This window comes from Silurus aristotelis, assembly GCF_946808225.1.
Source record: "Silurus aristotelis genome assembly, chromosome: 8".
NCBI lineage: Eukaryota > Metazoa > Chordata > Actinopteri > Siluriformes > Siluridae > Silurus > Silurus aristotelis.
In genome coordinates this window covers 1624311-1640750 of record NC_139581.1, presented here as the reverse complement: position 1 = coordinate 1640750, position 16440 = coordinate 1624311, and the positions used below count along the sequence as shown (strand labels likewise).

General features: G+C 38.9%; 2 protein-coding genes across 2 annotated transcripts; one reads left to right on the top strand and one right to left on the bottom strand.

The window, feature by feature from the left end:
- Nucleotides 1-2944: 2944 nt before the first annotated feature.
- On the bottom strand, nt 2945-11846 carry hs2st1a (heparan sulfate 2-O-sulfotransferase 1a). The gene is made up of 8 exons (XM_083548100.1): nt 11454-11846; nt 11234-11373; nt 8431-8666; nt 7891-7976; nt 7653-7791; nt 6219-6316; nt 5963-6120; nt 2945-5214 (listed from the first exon to the last, which is right to left on the bottom strand). Exons 2-8 carry the CDS (start codon nt 11355-11357, stop codon nt 4988-4990), a joined length of 1068 nt encoding a protein of 355 aa, XP_083404226.1. The 5' UTR covers nt 11358-11373; nt 11454-11846; the 3' UTR covers nt 2945-4987.
- Nucleotides 11847-11915: 69 nt separating this feature from the next.
- On the top strand, nt 11916-15833 carry selenof (selenoprotein F). The gene is made up of 5 exons (XM_083548195.1): nt 11916-12043; nt 13111-13278; nt 13404-13467; nt 14288-14337; nt 15261-15833. The coding sequence occupies exons 1-5, from the start codon at nt 11996-11998 to the stop codon at nt 15390-15392; spliced, it is 462 nt and encodes a 153-aa protein (XP_083404321.1). The 5' UTR covers nt 11916-11995; the 3' UTR covers nt 15393-15833.
- The last annotated feature ends 607 nt before the right edge of the window (nt 15834-16440 follow it).

Genomic DNA, 16440 nt, shown 5'->3' with positions numbered 1-16440 from the left:
AACAGCAGGGGTTCCTGGTCTAGGGTCTGCTGCCAAGTTATTCTTTGCCAGATTTATGAAAGCTAAGAATTGCTCCAGTACCACTAGATTGTTAACCTTTCCTTCATCCAGCTCTTCTTCAGCTGTCTGTGGTAGCAGCTGTCGGGTCATCGGCTTGGGCATTTCCCTAAAAGAAAAGGATGGAGTTGCAGAGCTCTTTCCTTCTCCAGTCATTCTCATTTAGTTGCCACATGCTTGATGTGGTCCTCAAAGTGCAGCTGCTTGTGGTACATGTCAAAAGGTTCTGAGTTTCTTTAAGGCTGAACTTGGCAGTCAAAATGAGTGGGAAGGCCTCCATGGTGCCACTGAGTCTTAACAGTTACTGGAACTGTAAGGTGGCAGATACCAAGCATCTGAGCCAAGTGATAATTCTAGAAATATGGGGAAATTTGACTGATTTATAAAGATGGTTAAAGTCTGCACTGTCCTGTTGTTTATCTGTAACAAGTTCTATTTCAGTTGAAACATTTACTAATAGCATTGTTAGAAATAGCTAAATAGTTAACATTTTATACATTTCAAGGTGCTTAACCCAAGAAACTTCTTCTTCCCAGAAGACCTAGTGTATATGCTAAAAATATATTTTTGTGGTTTTGCTAATTTTATTTTTTTTTTCCAGACACAGAATATACTTTTGCTGTGGTCAATTGTAGACAGATAGATAGATGCTTTTGTACACAAAATGAGAGTTGTGTGGTTGTGAAGATCTCAGGTGTCCTGCATTAAGCCCTGACACTCACCTCAAAACTAAACTGCTTTTGTAACGTTTGTAGCTGCTATAATGTCAGCAAGAAACAGGAACTCGTGAACATTCCACAACGTTATAACAATGTAGCTATAAACCGATAAAAAGTGTAATTCGAATAAAAATGTTAGAAAACGTAAGCACTGAAGGAACACAAGGATGCACACAGCAGAACATAAGGATGAATATATATATATATATATATATATATATATATATATATATATATATATATATATATATATATATATATATATATATATATTAAAACATATAACCAAATATACAATTTACAATTATTATAAATGTATTAATTTTATAATTAATACTGTATAAGAACCTTAAACTCTTAAACCTTAAACTAAACCTTTTCTTCTACACCTTACGAGTTCGTTCATACAATTAAACATCACACAAAGCGTTTTTTTATGCAGCAGCGACACCTAGTGTTCAGGTCAGAAACTGATATATATATATATATATATATATATATATATATATATATATATATATATATATATATATATATATATATATATATATATATAATTTTTTTTTATTATTATTATTTTTTTATATACAATTATTTTCATACAAAAAATTCATTCACAATAAAAAAAAAAAAAAAACAGCTTCAGTCTGACCTTCTTGTCCCCCTGTTTCCTGCGCTTCAGGCCGGGTCTGTAATTGTCCCCGAATCGCAGGAAGTAGTAATAAGACACCAGGCGCTCGATGGGATCACACACAATGTTGATGTAGATGGGTTTTTTCATCACTCCGAATCTGAGAATAGGGGAAGAAAGGAGAAAGGCTTGTGTTTGTATGTGTGACACACACAGGTGAAAGTGAAGCTGCTGGTAGATGTACTCAGCTCTCACCTGGAGAAGTCGAGGAATGAAACGTGACCATGGTACAGTGCCGGCTTCATCTCCTTCCACATTGTCACGTTCTTCACAAAGCGAACCTGCACATCCAATTAAACATACTGTGTGTGTGTGTGTGTGTGTGTGTGTGTGTGGGTGTGTGTGTGTGGGTGTGTGTGTGTGTGTGTGTGTGTATTTTAATTTTATTTATAACCAATTAATCAACTAATAGTTATAGTTATTATATAGAGAGACTCTTTCAGATTTTAACAACAATTGGGTGAACGAAGTTGGCAGGACGTCCATTCTCCTTATCATGCCGTATAATTTCCCACTTGATAAAAAAAAACTCTATAGGGAAGGAAAAAGAAACAAATCAGCTCTGCTCTTGTGTACAGTATTTACAGTCAAGTGAGTATTAAATATTTCATTAGTGAATACATTCGCTGAGCTTTTTCATTGAACCTTTTCTAAATAAAACAATTAGCTTGATGCTAAGACATGCCATCCCTTGAGTCAAGGACTTGACTTAGATGGAGCTTTTGAGGTCTTGTGTAGAGAACGTATATCAGGCATATGCATGACAAAGAAAACTTTGTTCTGGAGTTGGGATGAGTCTGTTCTTGAGTGGTCCAGAGACGTTAGTCATGGGAGAACACTGAAACCAGATGTGCCGAGCACGTAGTATCGCACCCTGGATGATCTGAATAGATTCTGAATATGTAAATGTAATATTTCTGTGTTTCTTTTGTTTAGTTTTTTAATATATGCACAAAAAATCTGAAAATCCTGAAATTCCAAACCATTTTACACACTTACAAAAGTGTGTAAAATGGTAATAAACGATCCTGTAGACTTACAGAAATGTGTTTATCCTGCATAAAATATACACACATTACAGAGGTTTACATCTAAATAAATATAAGTGCTAAATGTGAATTTTTTTATATAATTCCTGTTTAATCTGTGTTTATAAAACAGTGTGACTTCTGCTCATTTCTATTTCTTTACCCAGAACACCTGAAAGTTTAAAAAGCACTAATTGATTGATTGATTAATCATACGGCCAATATGGACACGTGACCCTCAGATCAGTATGTAAATCTTTTTTGAACTTTGCATTCCACATTTATCCCCATTTGCTGTTATAATAACTGGATTTTGGATTGTGCGTGTGGAGATTTGTGATATTTTTAAACCACTACAGTATTTGATGTACACAGTATCACTCTGGACCATAAAACCAATGGTGGCTATTTTCTGTTTAATAAATCGGGTTGAAAAAATTAATAAGTGCTTTGTGGTTTGATGTGTCCTTTTATTTCCAGTAAACACTTTCAGTGATAAATATAATCAAACTACACACACACACACACACACACACACACACATTTACATTCCACAATCTTTCACACACACTGGAAAAAAACAATATATATAAAACAGAGGATTGAAAAAATCCCTCTTTCAGCATGATAAAGTAGATGAGATCTGATACAGACAGATACTGAGTTGAAACGCTGTCTGAGATTAGATTAGATTTAATCCAATGATTTTTGATTTATATAAAAGTATAATTATGTATAATCCTTTCAAAAAAACAAAAAAACAAACAAGATTCCAATTAATCCTAAATTTTAAAAACATAAATCAGTCAGGTGTCTGTGTTCACATGTAATCTGATGATGTGAGATGGACAAATGTCTCTCTGTCTGGACTAAACTATGTTGTCTATGCAGTGTATTTTCAATGATAAATGATTTTAAATGCAGCATGAGGGAGGGGGGAAATAAACGCTGCGAGACTTTCCAGGACTTTCCAGGAAAACTCTGTGTTTGAGAAGCTGTGAAACAAATTGTGCAGAGAATTAATGTGTGTTAATATGAAGAAGTGCGTGTGAAACGTGTCTTTCTATAAAAAAAATAAAGATCATGTAGCAGGCACCACACTCACAGCTCCAGTGAGAACATCAGCACCTGGTCACCTGGTCAGTGTAGAACATCAGCTCCAATATTTAATGCAACAGTATCAATACCATCGTGAAAAAAAAACGGATTAGTGAGATGTGGAGGTGGTTGTTCAGTGGTTAAGGCATTGGATCTTGGCTCAGAAGGTCATGAGTTTAAATCCCAGCACCACTGATCTTCCACAGCTGGGCCCTTAACCCTCAACTGTTAAGTTGTAAGTGGCTCTGGATGAAGGTGACTGCTAAATGCTGTAGATGTAGATGAAGAAGGTCTCTCTTGAAGGCCAGCAGGATCTCCTGTACATGTGAGTGAGGAGTAGCATCAAGACATAATACAGTCGATGCTGTGGCATTCAATCTTTCTAAAAAAAGGGGATTTGATCTGACCCTGAGTCCAGCGCCAGAGGTGTAACGTAATGCAGTGATGTAATAGTCACACCGTTAAAGGATTTATGATTTACACATCACTCGATAACTCAATCACACGTACTGCACTTAATATCATTTTAAAAAAAACAATGGAAATATGCAGAGAATGAATTGTGAATTTACGCAACGTGTCTCATGCTTTGAGGACATTAAAATGCTGTTTCACACCTTCTTATATTGACATCATTTAAAAGAGTTGTTAAGAAAAAAAAAAAAAAAAAAAGTTTTTTATGTCTTAGTGTTTTCAGTAAAGGCTGGTGGGGGGCTGGAATGAGCGTTTGTAGCTGCTATAATGTCAGCAAGAAACAGGAACTCGAGTTCGTGAATGTTGTTATAATGTTAACGTTCTAACAATGTAGCTATAAACATAAAAAGTGTCATTCGAATAAAAATTTTCAAAAACGTAAGCACTGAAGGAACATGCTGGAATTGGAAAATAATCGACATGGGGTGTGGCAATATTGAGTAGTATGGCATCACGCCACCTCGTGGATTGTTTTCCTATAACAGCATACCGCTGAGGGTTTTATTCCTTACTTATAACGCTTGGCTTTTCCAGCAGAGGGCGCTAAACATCACATCCTGCTTCTTTACATCAACACGTTTTGAAATCCTACAAAAATAAATAAATAAAAGCAGGAAAAAAAATGAGGTCGCTCGAATCTGATTTGCTTTTCATCGTTCCGAATTGATTTCTCCACATCAGTGATGTTTCTGCGCCCCGAACGAGTTCGTCTGCGTTTATTCACAGGATCGAAATGCAGGAAAGTTTCTGCAGCCGGTGTGGAGCTTTCAGCGTTTACCTCACGTGTAAAAGACTCAGCTGAAAAAACATAAAGACACAAAAAAACAACACAATAAAAAATCAGTTCAGCTGTAAAAGGTCCTCCTCCAGTGAACGCGACGCCAGTGAGTAGCGCCGGAGCGGCGCCTTTTCCGTCCCTCTCAGGTGGTCTTGGGGTAGATTTTCTCATAGAAGTAGTTCTGTGGGAGGAGGTAGAGCTCTCCGTCTTTCTCCCTCACGGCGTGAGCACGGACGAACTGGAACTGCTCGAGAGCGAACTCGTAAAATTCGTTCTCCAGCTTCCAGATGGCCGACTGCTGCAGACGAGCGATGGACTCCTTAGTGGGAGGTTTCTTCTCGCTGGTTTTCCTCAGGTGCGATTTTTTTCCTTGGGAGGAAGAAAAGACGTGAGGAGATGCGACACGGTCAGCTCTCTGTACACTTCCTTACATTAGAGAATTTACTGTATAGAGATTTTACGCTAAAAACATCACAACTCAACCCTGTATTTATTTTACACTACATGGCCAATAATTTGTGGACACCTGACCATAACATTCTGTGCTTCTTGAACATTCCATGCCACATTATAATGAGCTCTTCTGGTGGAAATTCGTTCAGCTACAAGGCTGTGAGTAAAGTCGGGTACTGATGTAGGTGAGGACGTTGCTGAGGCCCAGTCAGAGTTCACATTCATCCCAAAGGTGTTCAGTAAGATTGAGGATCTTCCACATCTTCCAACCCATATAAAGCAGATCTTCATGGAACTGGTTTTCTGCACTGTGTTATGATGGAACAGGTTTTGGTTCTCCTAGTTCAATTAAAGAAAAGATGTCATGCTGCCGCATCCAAAGAGGACAATCATGTGCCTCCAACTTTGTGTTCAGAGATTATAGAAGAACCGCATATGGGTGAAAAAGTCAGTGGTCCCAAAACTTTTGCCCAACTGTTTTTAAAGGTTGTTAAATAAACATTAAAATTGTGCATAATTTAAATTAAAATAAACTGAACCTGAATAAAAGTCACTGTATTTCCTGTGTGTACAGAATTATTCCTAAACGTTCCTATAAATCTCAACATCTCCTGTGAGCCCATGTCTGAGAGCCTCTCCCGAGGCATCACCCTGTAGAGCGTACCTGTCCTGTAGAGCTCAGTGGCTCCTCGGAAGAATCGAGGCAGCGCTGCCTCCAGCATCATCACAAAGTCCTCCAGCTCCTCGGTCACGCCCACCAGCAGGTACTCGTTAATCAGGTTGTACTTGGCCTGCTCCAGGGCCCAGTGGCTTCCGATGTTCCTGCGCACCAGCACCACCATCACCAACAAATCCAACCATACTGTGTTTAACAAAATATACACACACACACACACACTCGCACACAAGCCTACACTGACCAGCACTCAGAGTAATGACCGCAGAAGAAAGGGATCTGGAGCCAGAGTTTTTCTGGAGCGCAGTCTGAACCTCCTGCAGCAACACACTCATCAAATGTCTGGAAAATATCACACACACACACACACACACACACACACACACACACACACACACACACACACACACACACACACACACACACACACACACACACACACACACACACACACGGTTATCAAACATGCACTCAGATCTCACCACAGAGACACAAAATACAAAACGAACATTTTAAGAGTCACAAAATCAACAGCAGAACATAAAGGAATATATATTAAGACATATAACCAAATATACAATTTACAATAATTATAAATGTATTCATTTTATAAATACAGTATAAGAACCTTAAACTCCTCAACTTTTTCTTCTTCAGAAACTGCTATTAGAATATTATATACAGTGGAACCCGGTTATGTCGATGTCCTAGGGGGTCGCCAAAAAGCATCGAGATAACCGATGATCGAGATAAACGAAAATCTAAATGGCGGCAGTATATTAACGTGCTTGAAATGTCTTTATGTACATGATGTGCGTTAATAAATGAGAATGTGCATGCACGTGTTTCTGAAGTTTTTTTTTACACAACAGCGTTGCCGCGATTTGTTTGATGAAGTCATGCTATAAAAATACATACAGTACATGTTTATCTGTCAGGAATCCACCTGCCACGCCCCCTTCAGCCCCCTTCAGCGTGGCAGGTGTTTTCTCGGCCGCTTTCTCTGAAGCTCCCGGCTTCAATCGCGCACATCTGGTGCTCGTTTATCATCATCACCAGCTCCTATTTACACTTCCACACTCTCACTGTCCGTTATTGGTGGTATATGTTGGTTCACGGCGGTCGTTGTTATCGCTCATGTGTATCCCGGTACGTGTCTTCCCACCGGCACTCTCACACCGGCTGCTCTTTTCTTCCCGAAGCGCACCGCGGATTCCCCCCCGATCCTGCCGGTGTTCATTCTATGTTTTTGCTGCTCATCCCACGTTCCGCGCCGCCAAGTGCGGCTTTCGCCTCCCGTTCATCGCATAACATTTAACAACAAAAGGCATATGTGCAGTAACTAACAGCAGAGATTCACCAGTATACAATAAAACACCTGGAGCAGCTGTAAGGTTTGATTTTTCCGCCACTTTCGCGAGTTCTTCTGCGGCTGCACCGAGATAACCGACGTTAAATGGCAAATTTTTTCCCCCTTGTGCTCGAGATATCAGGGTTCGGCAACAAAAAAAACTCGATAAAAAAATGCTTAGAAAAAGCAAGAATTTGGCGGTTCCACTTCAAAAACGTCGACTTAATAGGGTTGTTGAGTTAACCGAGACAAGTGGGTCGAGACAAGTGGGTTCCACTGTATGTATATATATATATATATAAGGGAAAAAAACAGCTTCAGACTGACCTTCTTGTCCCCCTGTTTCCTGCGCTTCAGGCCGGGTCTGTAATTGTCCCCGAATCGCAGGAAGTAGTAATAAGACACCAGGCGCTCGATGGGATCACGCACGATGTTGATGTAGATGGGTTTTTTCATCACTCCAAATCTGAGAATAGGGGAAGAAAGGAGAAGGGCTTGTGTGATTGTATGTGTCACACACACACAGGTGAAAGTGAAGCTGCTGGTAGATGTACTCAGCTCTCACCTGGAGAAGTCGAGGAATGAAACGTGACCGTGGTACAGCGCCGGCTTCATCTCCTTCCACATTGTCACGTTCTTCACAAAGCGAACCTGCACATGTGTGTGTATTTCAAATTTTATTTTATAACAATTAATCAACTAATAGATTTCCAAATGGATACTGAATAAAAAATAAAACCATAACACTCCATGTAAAATAGAACTGAACTTTATTACTAAAATAAAAAATGTAATCAGTTTAACTCTAGCTAATTCACTTTAAACTAACGAGGTACAGTGTGCACTTTCACATGTCAACAAACAGCAAATGATTCGCCTCTAGAGGCCGCTCACGTACTGTATAATGACAGCGGACGTTCTTAGCCACTTCAGCGCAGACGCGACCCGGAAAAACTATCGGTAATGATTTTTGCCAACAGCCGATAGTTCCAGCAATCAATTAATTGGCAAAAACCATGAATCAGTTGACCTTTAATATGTATGCAGGTATGTATGTTTACTGCATGTGTGTATACTGTATTGTATGTGTGCGTCTCACACACACCTGGTCCTGCAGGGACATGACGGGGTTGTTCTTGCTGGTGTTAATGTGCAGGACGTGGTAGTGGTTCCTGCTGCACAGGTCATAGGCAAGGTTGGTGAACGAGGTGCTGGCGGTTTTGGGGACTCGATTGTAAATGACCACGAGGTCACTCTCTGCGTCCTGTTGAGATTCTCTCGCTCCGTCCTGAGTGCGCCGTTCATCGATATCTCGGACTTCCAGCCTGGCGATGGCGAGCTCTGCAGAAGCAGGAGCGTTCATTTTCAAATTATGCATGTTCTACGTAATGCATGTTCCTCACACCTCACTTTAATGGAAGATATTTTCCTGTGTGGTACAGTTGATGTTTACGAAGGTGTTTTAGTGCTACATTTACAAAAAAAACAAGATTATGAGAATAAAGTGTCTTTCAGAATCAATTTCTTTGAAAATCATCCGTTGATCTACTTTTCGAAAATAAATAAAGTTTCCTGCATAAACCGCTACGTTTACTGATTATAACTGATCTGCCAAAAGACAAAGAATTTCTACCACTTTAAATTATCACTTTAATCTCATACTGCTACAATTTTATTCCCAAAATATTTATTCCCGTAATTTCGACTTGATTCTTAAAATATTTCGACTTAATTCTCGTAATCTTTACATTATTTTAATGTGGCACTAAAACACAGTCGCAGATGTTTATTTAGTCTTGGACAAAAAATTTTTTAAAGTGTACATTGGAAGTCTTGCTTTCCATGGTTACTGCATTATATACATCAGAAATAATTATCACTCAGTCACACTGAAACTAGGGCCTTTATCCGGTGTAATAATACACACTAACTCTGAACTGTTCTGACCCTCTGGTTGAAGGCACCTAATACTCGTGGGATCTGGGAGCGAGGGTTTAGATGATGAGGAAACTGGTGAGCAGCTGCTACTGCTGAGTAATGAAGAGGTCACGGCTAATCATAGCGCCTCATGTTCAGCTGTGTGATCTCCAGGTAAAGGGACAGCATGGTGCACTAGGACCTGTCAATCAGACCCCAAAGATGGGGTCTCTATTAGATTCTATGAGCCCCTAAATGACTCTTTTAGATTCTATGACCCATAAATGACTCTTTCAGATTCTATGAGTCCACAAATGACTTTCTCAGATTGTAGAAGCCCGAAATGGCTTCTTTAGATTGTAGGAGCACATAAATGTTTCTTTTAGATTCCAATAGCCCATAAATGACTCTTTTAGATTCTAAGAGCCCATAAATGACTCTTTTAGATTCTAAGAGCCCATAAATGACTCTTTTAGATTCTAAGAGCCCATAAATGACTCTTTTAGATTCTAAGAGCCCATAAATGACTCTTTTAGATTCTAAGAGCCCCTAAATGACTCTTTTAGATTCTAAGAGCCCCTAAATGACTCTTTTAGATTCTAAGAGCCCCTAAATGACTCTTTTAGATTCTAAGAGCCCCTAAATGACTCTTTTAGATTCTAAGAGCCCCTAAATGACTTTTAGATTCTAAGAGCCCCTAAATGACTCTTTTAGATTCTAAGAGCCCCTAAATGACTCTTTTAGATTCTAAGAGCCCCTAAATGACTCTTTTAGATTCTAAGAGCCCCTAAATGACTCTTGACAATTTGTATATTATGTTTCAGTTTTTAAATCTCCTTTTTTAATCTCTAACCATAACCCAGGGTACACGGTCAGAACACTGATGCAGTATTTTGTCTAATTCTCTTCGTAGAGCTTGTTAGTTTGTGCAGTTACATGAACAGGAATAGGAGTCCTGAGTGTTTGGAAATTGGAGCCCATAAGTGCTCAAGAGCACAAGTGTCAAAGTAACATGTGCTTGAGGTGTTAACTGCACCGGAGAGGCTAAAAACAGCTCTACGACTCCAACAAAATCCCTGGAGCATCCATTTACAAACACGGCGTAAATATCAGGCTTGAGAAAAAAACAGCCATAACATCATCAATTCATCTGCGTGACAGAGACTCCAACCACTGCGGTTTAATGAGCCCCAGAATGACGCTGTTAGATTCCAGGTAAAGGACGTGGAGGTTCTCAGCAAGTCGGACAGAAACATAATGAGACGCAAATGATTTTTCTCCAGCGAAATGGATTCTCTGAGAATCTGATTGTTTAGAAGGACGCGCCTTGGGGGGGACGCAAGGAACCGTAAAAGGAGATTAAATTTCTACGTCTAAGTTCATTAACATGTGGTCAATAAGAGAGATGACAGATTATGATCTATTTACGAAAGCCTGAGACTCGATCTACGATTACTGAGATCTCCATCTCTCAGCCCAGGAGTAATGACGTTCTAACGCCAAAGAGACGGAAATATCAATTACTAAATAGATTCAAAACCACTGTGTGTGTGTGTGTGTGTGTGTGTGTGTGTGTGTGTGTGTGTGTGTGTGTTACTGTAAACCAAGTGGTGATGTGGTGTAACGAGCAGTTCCATCGAGGCCAATTTGCCAATGGTTATGACATGTAGTTTTTATCCTGTTATAGTTACACAGTTACACTCAGCTTTCTGTGGAACTCCAGCTCAGATCATGAAACCTTCTGACCAATCAAAATCAAATACAACAATGTGGTTCACTTTTATCATCTTCAACTCATACCAGTCTTCTAACCTTCATCAGGGTTCTCTTCTGACCACCTAAGATGTTCCTGAGATGTTTCCCCAGAACTTTTAAACAACTAAAATAAAAAAAATACAAAACCAAGAAATTCTGTCTGCCTCCAGAGATCATCTGTATACCCTGTGTCTTGAGGAGGAAAGCAGCGAGAAGAACGTGGTGGTGTTTCTCACCCAGTTTGCCTTTGGACTCCTCCAGTTGATGGATCTGGTTCTCCAGGAACAGCATGGTTATTGCGAAGGCCAGCAGCGCCAGAAGCTGAAACTTCGGTGCCATCATGATCCTTAAAGTCCCCATGAAATCACAACAGCAGCTGGAGAGATGAAGACATGCTGAAGTTTACTGCACCATCAAAAAAAAAAAAACTCTCCGCTATTAAAGTGTCGAATAAACCTTCTATATCTGTTTGGAGATCGGAATATCCACAATAATCTCTTTTTCACTGCTTGGTGTCTCCAAGAAATAAGAAAATACACGCGCTGAAGGAGAAACAGCTTTGATGTGTGTTTCTATTGTAACCTCAGCCGCTTAGGTTTAGTATACCAGGCTCGATCCTAAACCGCGCGCCTCTTAACACATAGCGCACTACGTAGTACGCAAACATCGCTACAACATGCACTATGTAGTGCGACTATACAGGAAGTGAGGATTGGTTTGCAATACCGCCCCAGCGGACCGACTATTTATCCTGCTACGCTTACGGGCTAAACGAGTTATTTATTAAATACAGTCGTACAATTTAATTTGAAGTGTAAAAATTACATCAAATAAACCTTAATTATTTATATATACTTGACTTACATTTATATAAAAAAAAAAAAAATTTTACTTAGCGTAGTTGTAGTTTGCTTCCACTTCCAGGTCAACGTATCTTCTCTTCCGGTTGAATAGTCGTAAGTACTTCCGCTCAGCTGAGACGCGGAAGACGGAGCGCCATGGCGGCTGAGGTTTATTTACTTTGGTTATTACCTTTGCTGCAGTCGGTAAGAATGTTTTATCAAATGGTTTATTATTCATTATAAGGTTTTCGCGTGTCTTTAATTCTGAATGTGTTTTGATACTGAATAAATAAACGCGAAGACGATTGTGAAGTCGATGCGGATGCTAATATGCTAAGAAGAAGCGCTGCAGCGCGCGTGACGTGGCTTATCGAAATGAAGCGAAATGTGTCAGGAAAATGTTTAGTTTTATTTCATGAAAATAAATAAATGATGAGAATAAAGTAATTAGAATCACGTCCTGACTGCAATCAGCGGTATATTTTAAAGTTCCAGTTCAAAGTCGCACAAAATGCTTGTCGAAACTTTCCATAAATTATAAATAAAATTAATCGAAATGTTTTTATTTATTATTATTATTATTATTATTATTATTTATAATTTTCTCCCCAAAAAATATAAGAATGTCAGGACGCCAGGTCAAGCGCCTGTAATATTCTATATATAATATTTATAATATTGAAATGCAAATTAATTGAGAAAAATTATACATTAATGCGTTTTTTTAAACACATATTTTTGATAAAAGAATAAAACATAATTATAGTAAAATTAGATGATTTGTATTTTTTGTAACCATATTCTGTTGATCAGTATTTTCTATTTGTTTATATTTATTATATAATAAATGAATTATTATACTGTATTCAGTTTTTTATTCTATTTTGTATCATGAAGCGAAAACACATTTTACTGAAGGCTGTTCTGAGGATACGTGTGTCGCAAACAAAATAAGAGAGATTTAGACGGAAATAAAAAACAGCACACATTTAAAATAAAAATGTGTACGTGTCATGGAATTAATAAAATAAAAAAAAAAAGTGTGAAGTTCAGGACAATAAATATTTAAAAACAAATCTGAATGAAAATAAATAATTTAGCAATAAAGTGTGGGCTTGTTTTTTATTCTGATTCTGTTGTTAAATCCTATTGTGTTTCTATTATTGTAATTTTTTTTTCTGTTTACTCCAATTGTTTTGTTCTTTAATTAATTTAATTTTGAGTTTAGTGTATTAAATTATTATTTTTTAATGTGATTTTGTTTTGAACAGCTGGCAGCGTTCGGAGCTGAGGTTTCGTCCGAGGCGTGCAGGGAGCTCGGCTTCTCCAGTAACCTGTTGTGCAGCTCGTGTGATTTGTTGGGTGAGTTCAGCCTGATGCGGCTCGAACCCTTCTGCAGGAAGTGCTGCCAAGAGGAGGCTCAGTTTGAGTCCAGAAAGGTACGCTCCACCTCTCCATCACTCTGCTCCATCACATCCATAAACTTTCACCATACACACCACATTCTATTACTGTGGTGATCATGATGATGCTGATCTAATCCTGAGTGTTGTTTGGTGTCTAGCTCTACCCCGGAGCCATCCTCGAGGTCTGTGGATGAAAATTGGGGAGGTTCCCTCAAGTCCAAGGTGAGTTTTAGGGGGACATGATGATGATAATATAATAATAATATTGTAGTAGGGTAACATTTCAGGGAATGTAAAATCCACTGAGGATCATTTGGAATAAGATTTTAAAGAACTGCAGACATTTAGTCTCCCAATGTTCTTCTCATTCTATCTCCAAAAATAGTAGCATATGAAATGCATAAGAGATTAAGAACAAATAATAAAAATGTAAAGCGCAGGACACACCAAGCTGACCACTAACTCTCTGGGTTTTTAAAGCATCAGTCTTCATATAGTTTTTCCCGCGTTGTTGACTCTAGTTGGACCACGTAAGCAGACATGATTGAGAAAAGGCTGCAGGTTTCCCTGTTTGGATGCAGAATACACGCTACTGCCACCTGCTGGTATTGGAGAGTTATGTTCTCTCATGCAAGCGCTAAACATACAGGCACTGTTTAGTGTGTCAGATGCGCCCTCCTGCCTAATAATCAGTATAGTTTGCAGCAGTTTAATTAAACAATGGCAGAAACGCCCCGATTAATCGCCTGGCCAATCAAAGGGCAGACCTCTAATTGTAGCCTTAAATATCATTTGCTTAGCTGAAACCTTTTATGTATCATTTGTTTAGGAACTCAGTTTTGATTGGCTGCCTGCAGCCCTGGTGGTTTTTGATTGGCCGCCTCACAACATGCTACACTGAGTAATAAAATGTATGAAATACAGAGTCAGTTAACCATGTAATCTTTAATGTTAAAAGATTTTGTTATAGATTGAATTCTAAATTGTGTATATCATTTATTTCTGCCTGAGTTTTGATTTATTTCTGTCGATTTCTTTGCAGCTTTCGTCAGGGGCGACAAGCCGAAGATGTTCAAGGGCCTTCAAATAAAGGTACAATGTGAATTTCACGTCCTCATTACACACTCGTGTGGTATCGTGTTATTTTCAGCGTCTAATAAAATAAAACACAGAAAACCTCCTCAGGCTTACAGTCCAGGTCAAAAGTTTGCGTACACCCCATTAAAGTTCATAATTCAAAATGCTAAGCAGACTGCTGCCCAATCCTCATAGCACCGTCCCTTACGGTCCCTCCTGCAGGTGGTGAGCCCACGGGAAGGCGGCCCCACGTCACTCCGACGTCACGGACCTTGATATTTCCCTCGTAAGGGACCCCCGGAGCATAGAGAGTTAAGGGCCTTGCTCAAGGGCCCAAGAGTGGCAGCTTGGCGATACCGGGGCTTGAACCCCAGACCTTCCGATCGGCAACCCAGCGCCTTAACCGCTGGAGCCACCACTCCCCACCCTTCATTTTAATTTAAGAAAATTCTGTGTATTACACAATTCTGTAAGATTATTAAAAATGTAGTTAAAATAATAAAAACAAGCAGATGAACATCATGTAGGTACTGTTTATAGAATAAATAAATGTAATATAATAATTGTATTTAAATAAATAATAATAAAAAACATACGGACGTGAAAATGTTGTGAATGAAGTAGAACAAAATGACTTTATAAAATTATTTACATCATATAAATTTAAAAAATTTAAATAAGCCAAAGGAAAAATTAAAGGGGCACAAATGCAGAATAAACATAAATTAAATGATAAAATTATACAAAGCATTTATATAATTAAATATTCAAGTAAAATCTCAACACCTTGTTCTCAGAACTGATTTCCCAGCACTAAGATGAAGATCTTTTCAGGACTGTGTGACTCGATGTTCTCGCATTGCGAGTGTTTTGTTGTATTAAACTGTGAAGGGCGTCTGTAGTCATGAACACCAGGAGTTGTTGTTTGTTCTTCACAGTACGTGCGAGGCTCGGATCCTGTACTGAAGCTGCTGGATGATAACGGGAACATCGCTGAAGAACTCAGCATCCTTAAGTGGAACACAGACAGCGTGGAGGAGTTTCTCGGGGAGAAGCTCGAGCGCATTTAAACAAACATCCCATTTTTCCCCGGATCACCTTATGTTCCAGTTGTTTTTGTTTTCTAGTCCCAGTTTATTACTAAATCTTTTTTCACCGCATTTATTGATTCTTTGAGATGTTCTCCTGATCATCAGACCAATTCCAGCTGGTCCATCTGAATTTTTTTTGGTGTATGTTTTTTTTTTTTTTTCTTTTTTTTGTACCGTGTGTATGAACAGAGAACCGTGTCGGTGCTGGGCAGGCAGTGTTCCTCGTTTCTCCTCCGTACGCTAGCGTTCGTGTGGAGCTGCACATTAGTGACGGCCTCACAGGAAACCAGCGTCTGGTGTGTGAAGCTTGAAGTGTGTGTAGATCTCACGGCGTGTAGAGATGGAGAGAGACACGAGCATACGCTTCCTTCTCCTCACCTTCACAATTATCTCTTTAATAAAGTCACATTTTAAATTAAATCTACGTCTAGGGTTTTAATGGACATAAAAATCATGATTTTTACTTTTGCCTGATTAAATGTGAAATCAATTTAATAGAAATTGTATTTAATTATATATTTAAAGTATTGAAGTACTTAAAACATTTACCAAGTCAGGGCTCTAAGAGTAAATAAATAACAAAATATTTATCAAATCCATCTGAAAGTATCTATTTGACCTAATTTGGTGTTTTCCTCGATAAATGAGTAAAAACTGCCAACACAGTGTTTAACAAAACTTTGATATCTATAAGAGGAAGATTTTTCAGTCGTAATAATCAGTCAGTAAATATGCAGTTTTACAGTATTGGGTGGTCTGGGGGGTCTGAAAAGCAGTCAGTATCTGGTGTGGCCACCATTTGCCTCATTAATTTTACCCAGTGAAAACCGGGATTCACTTGTGAAGAGAACACCTCTTCAAAGTGCCAGACGCCATCGAATGTGAGCATTTGCCCACTCAAGTCGAAAGACGAAATTGCAGTCAGGTCGAGCCCCCGATGAGCTTATCTGAGACGCTTTGCCTGTTTGAGCAGAAATTCTTTGGTTATGCAAATCCATTGTTGCAGCAGCTGTCCAGGTGTCTGGTC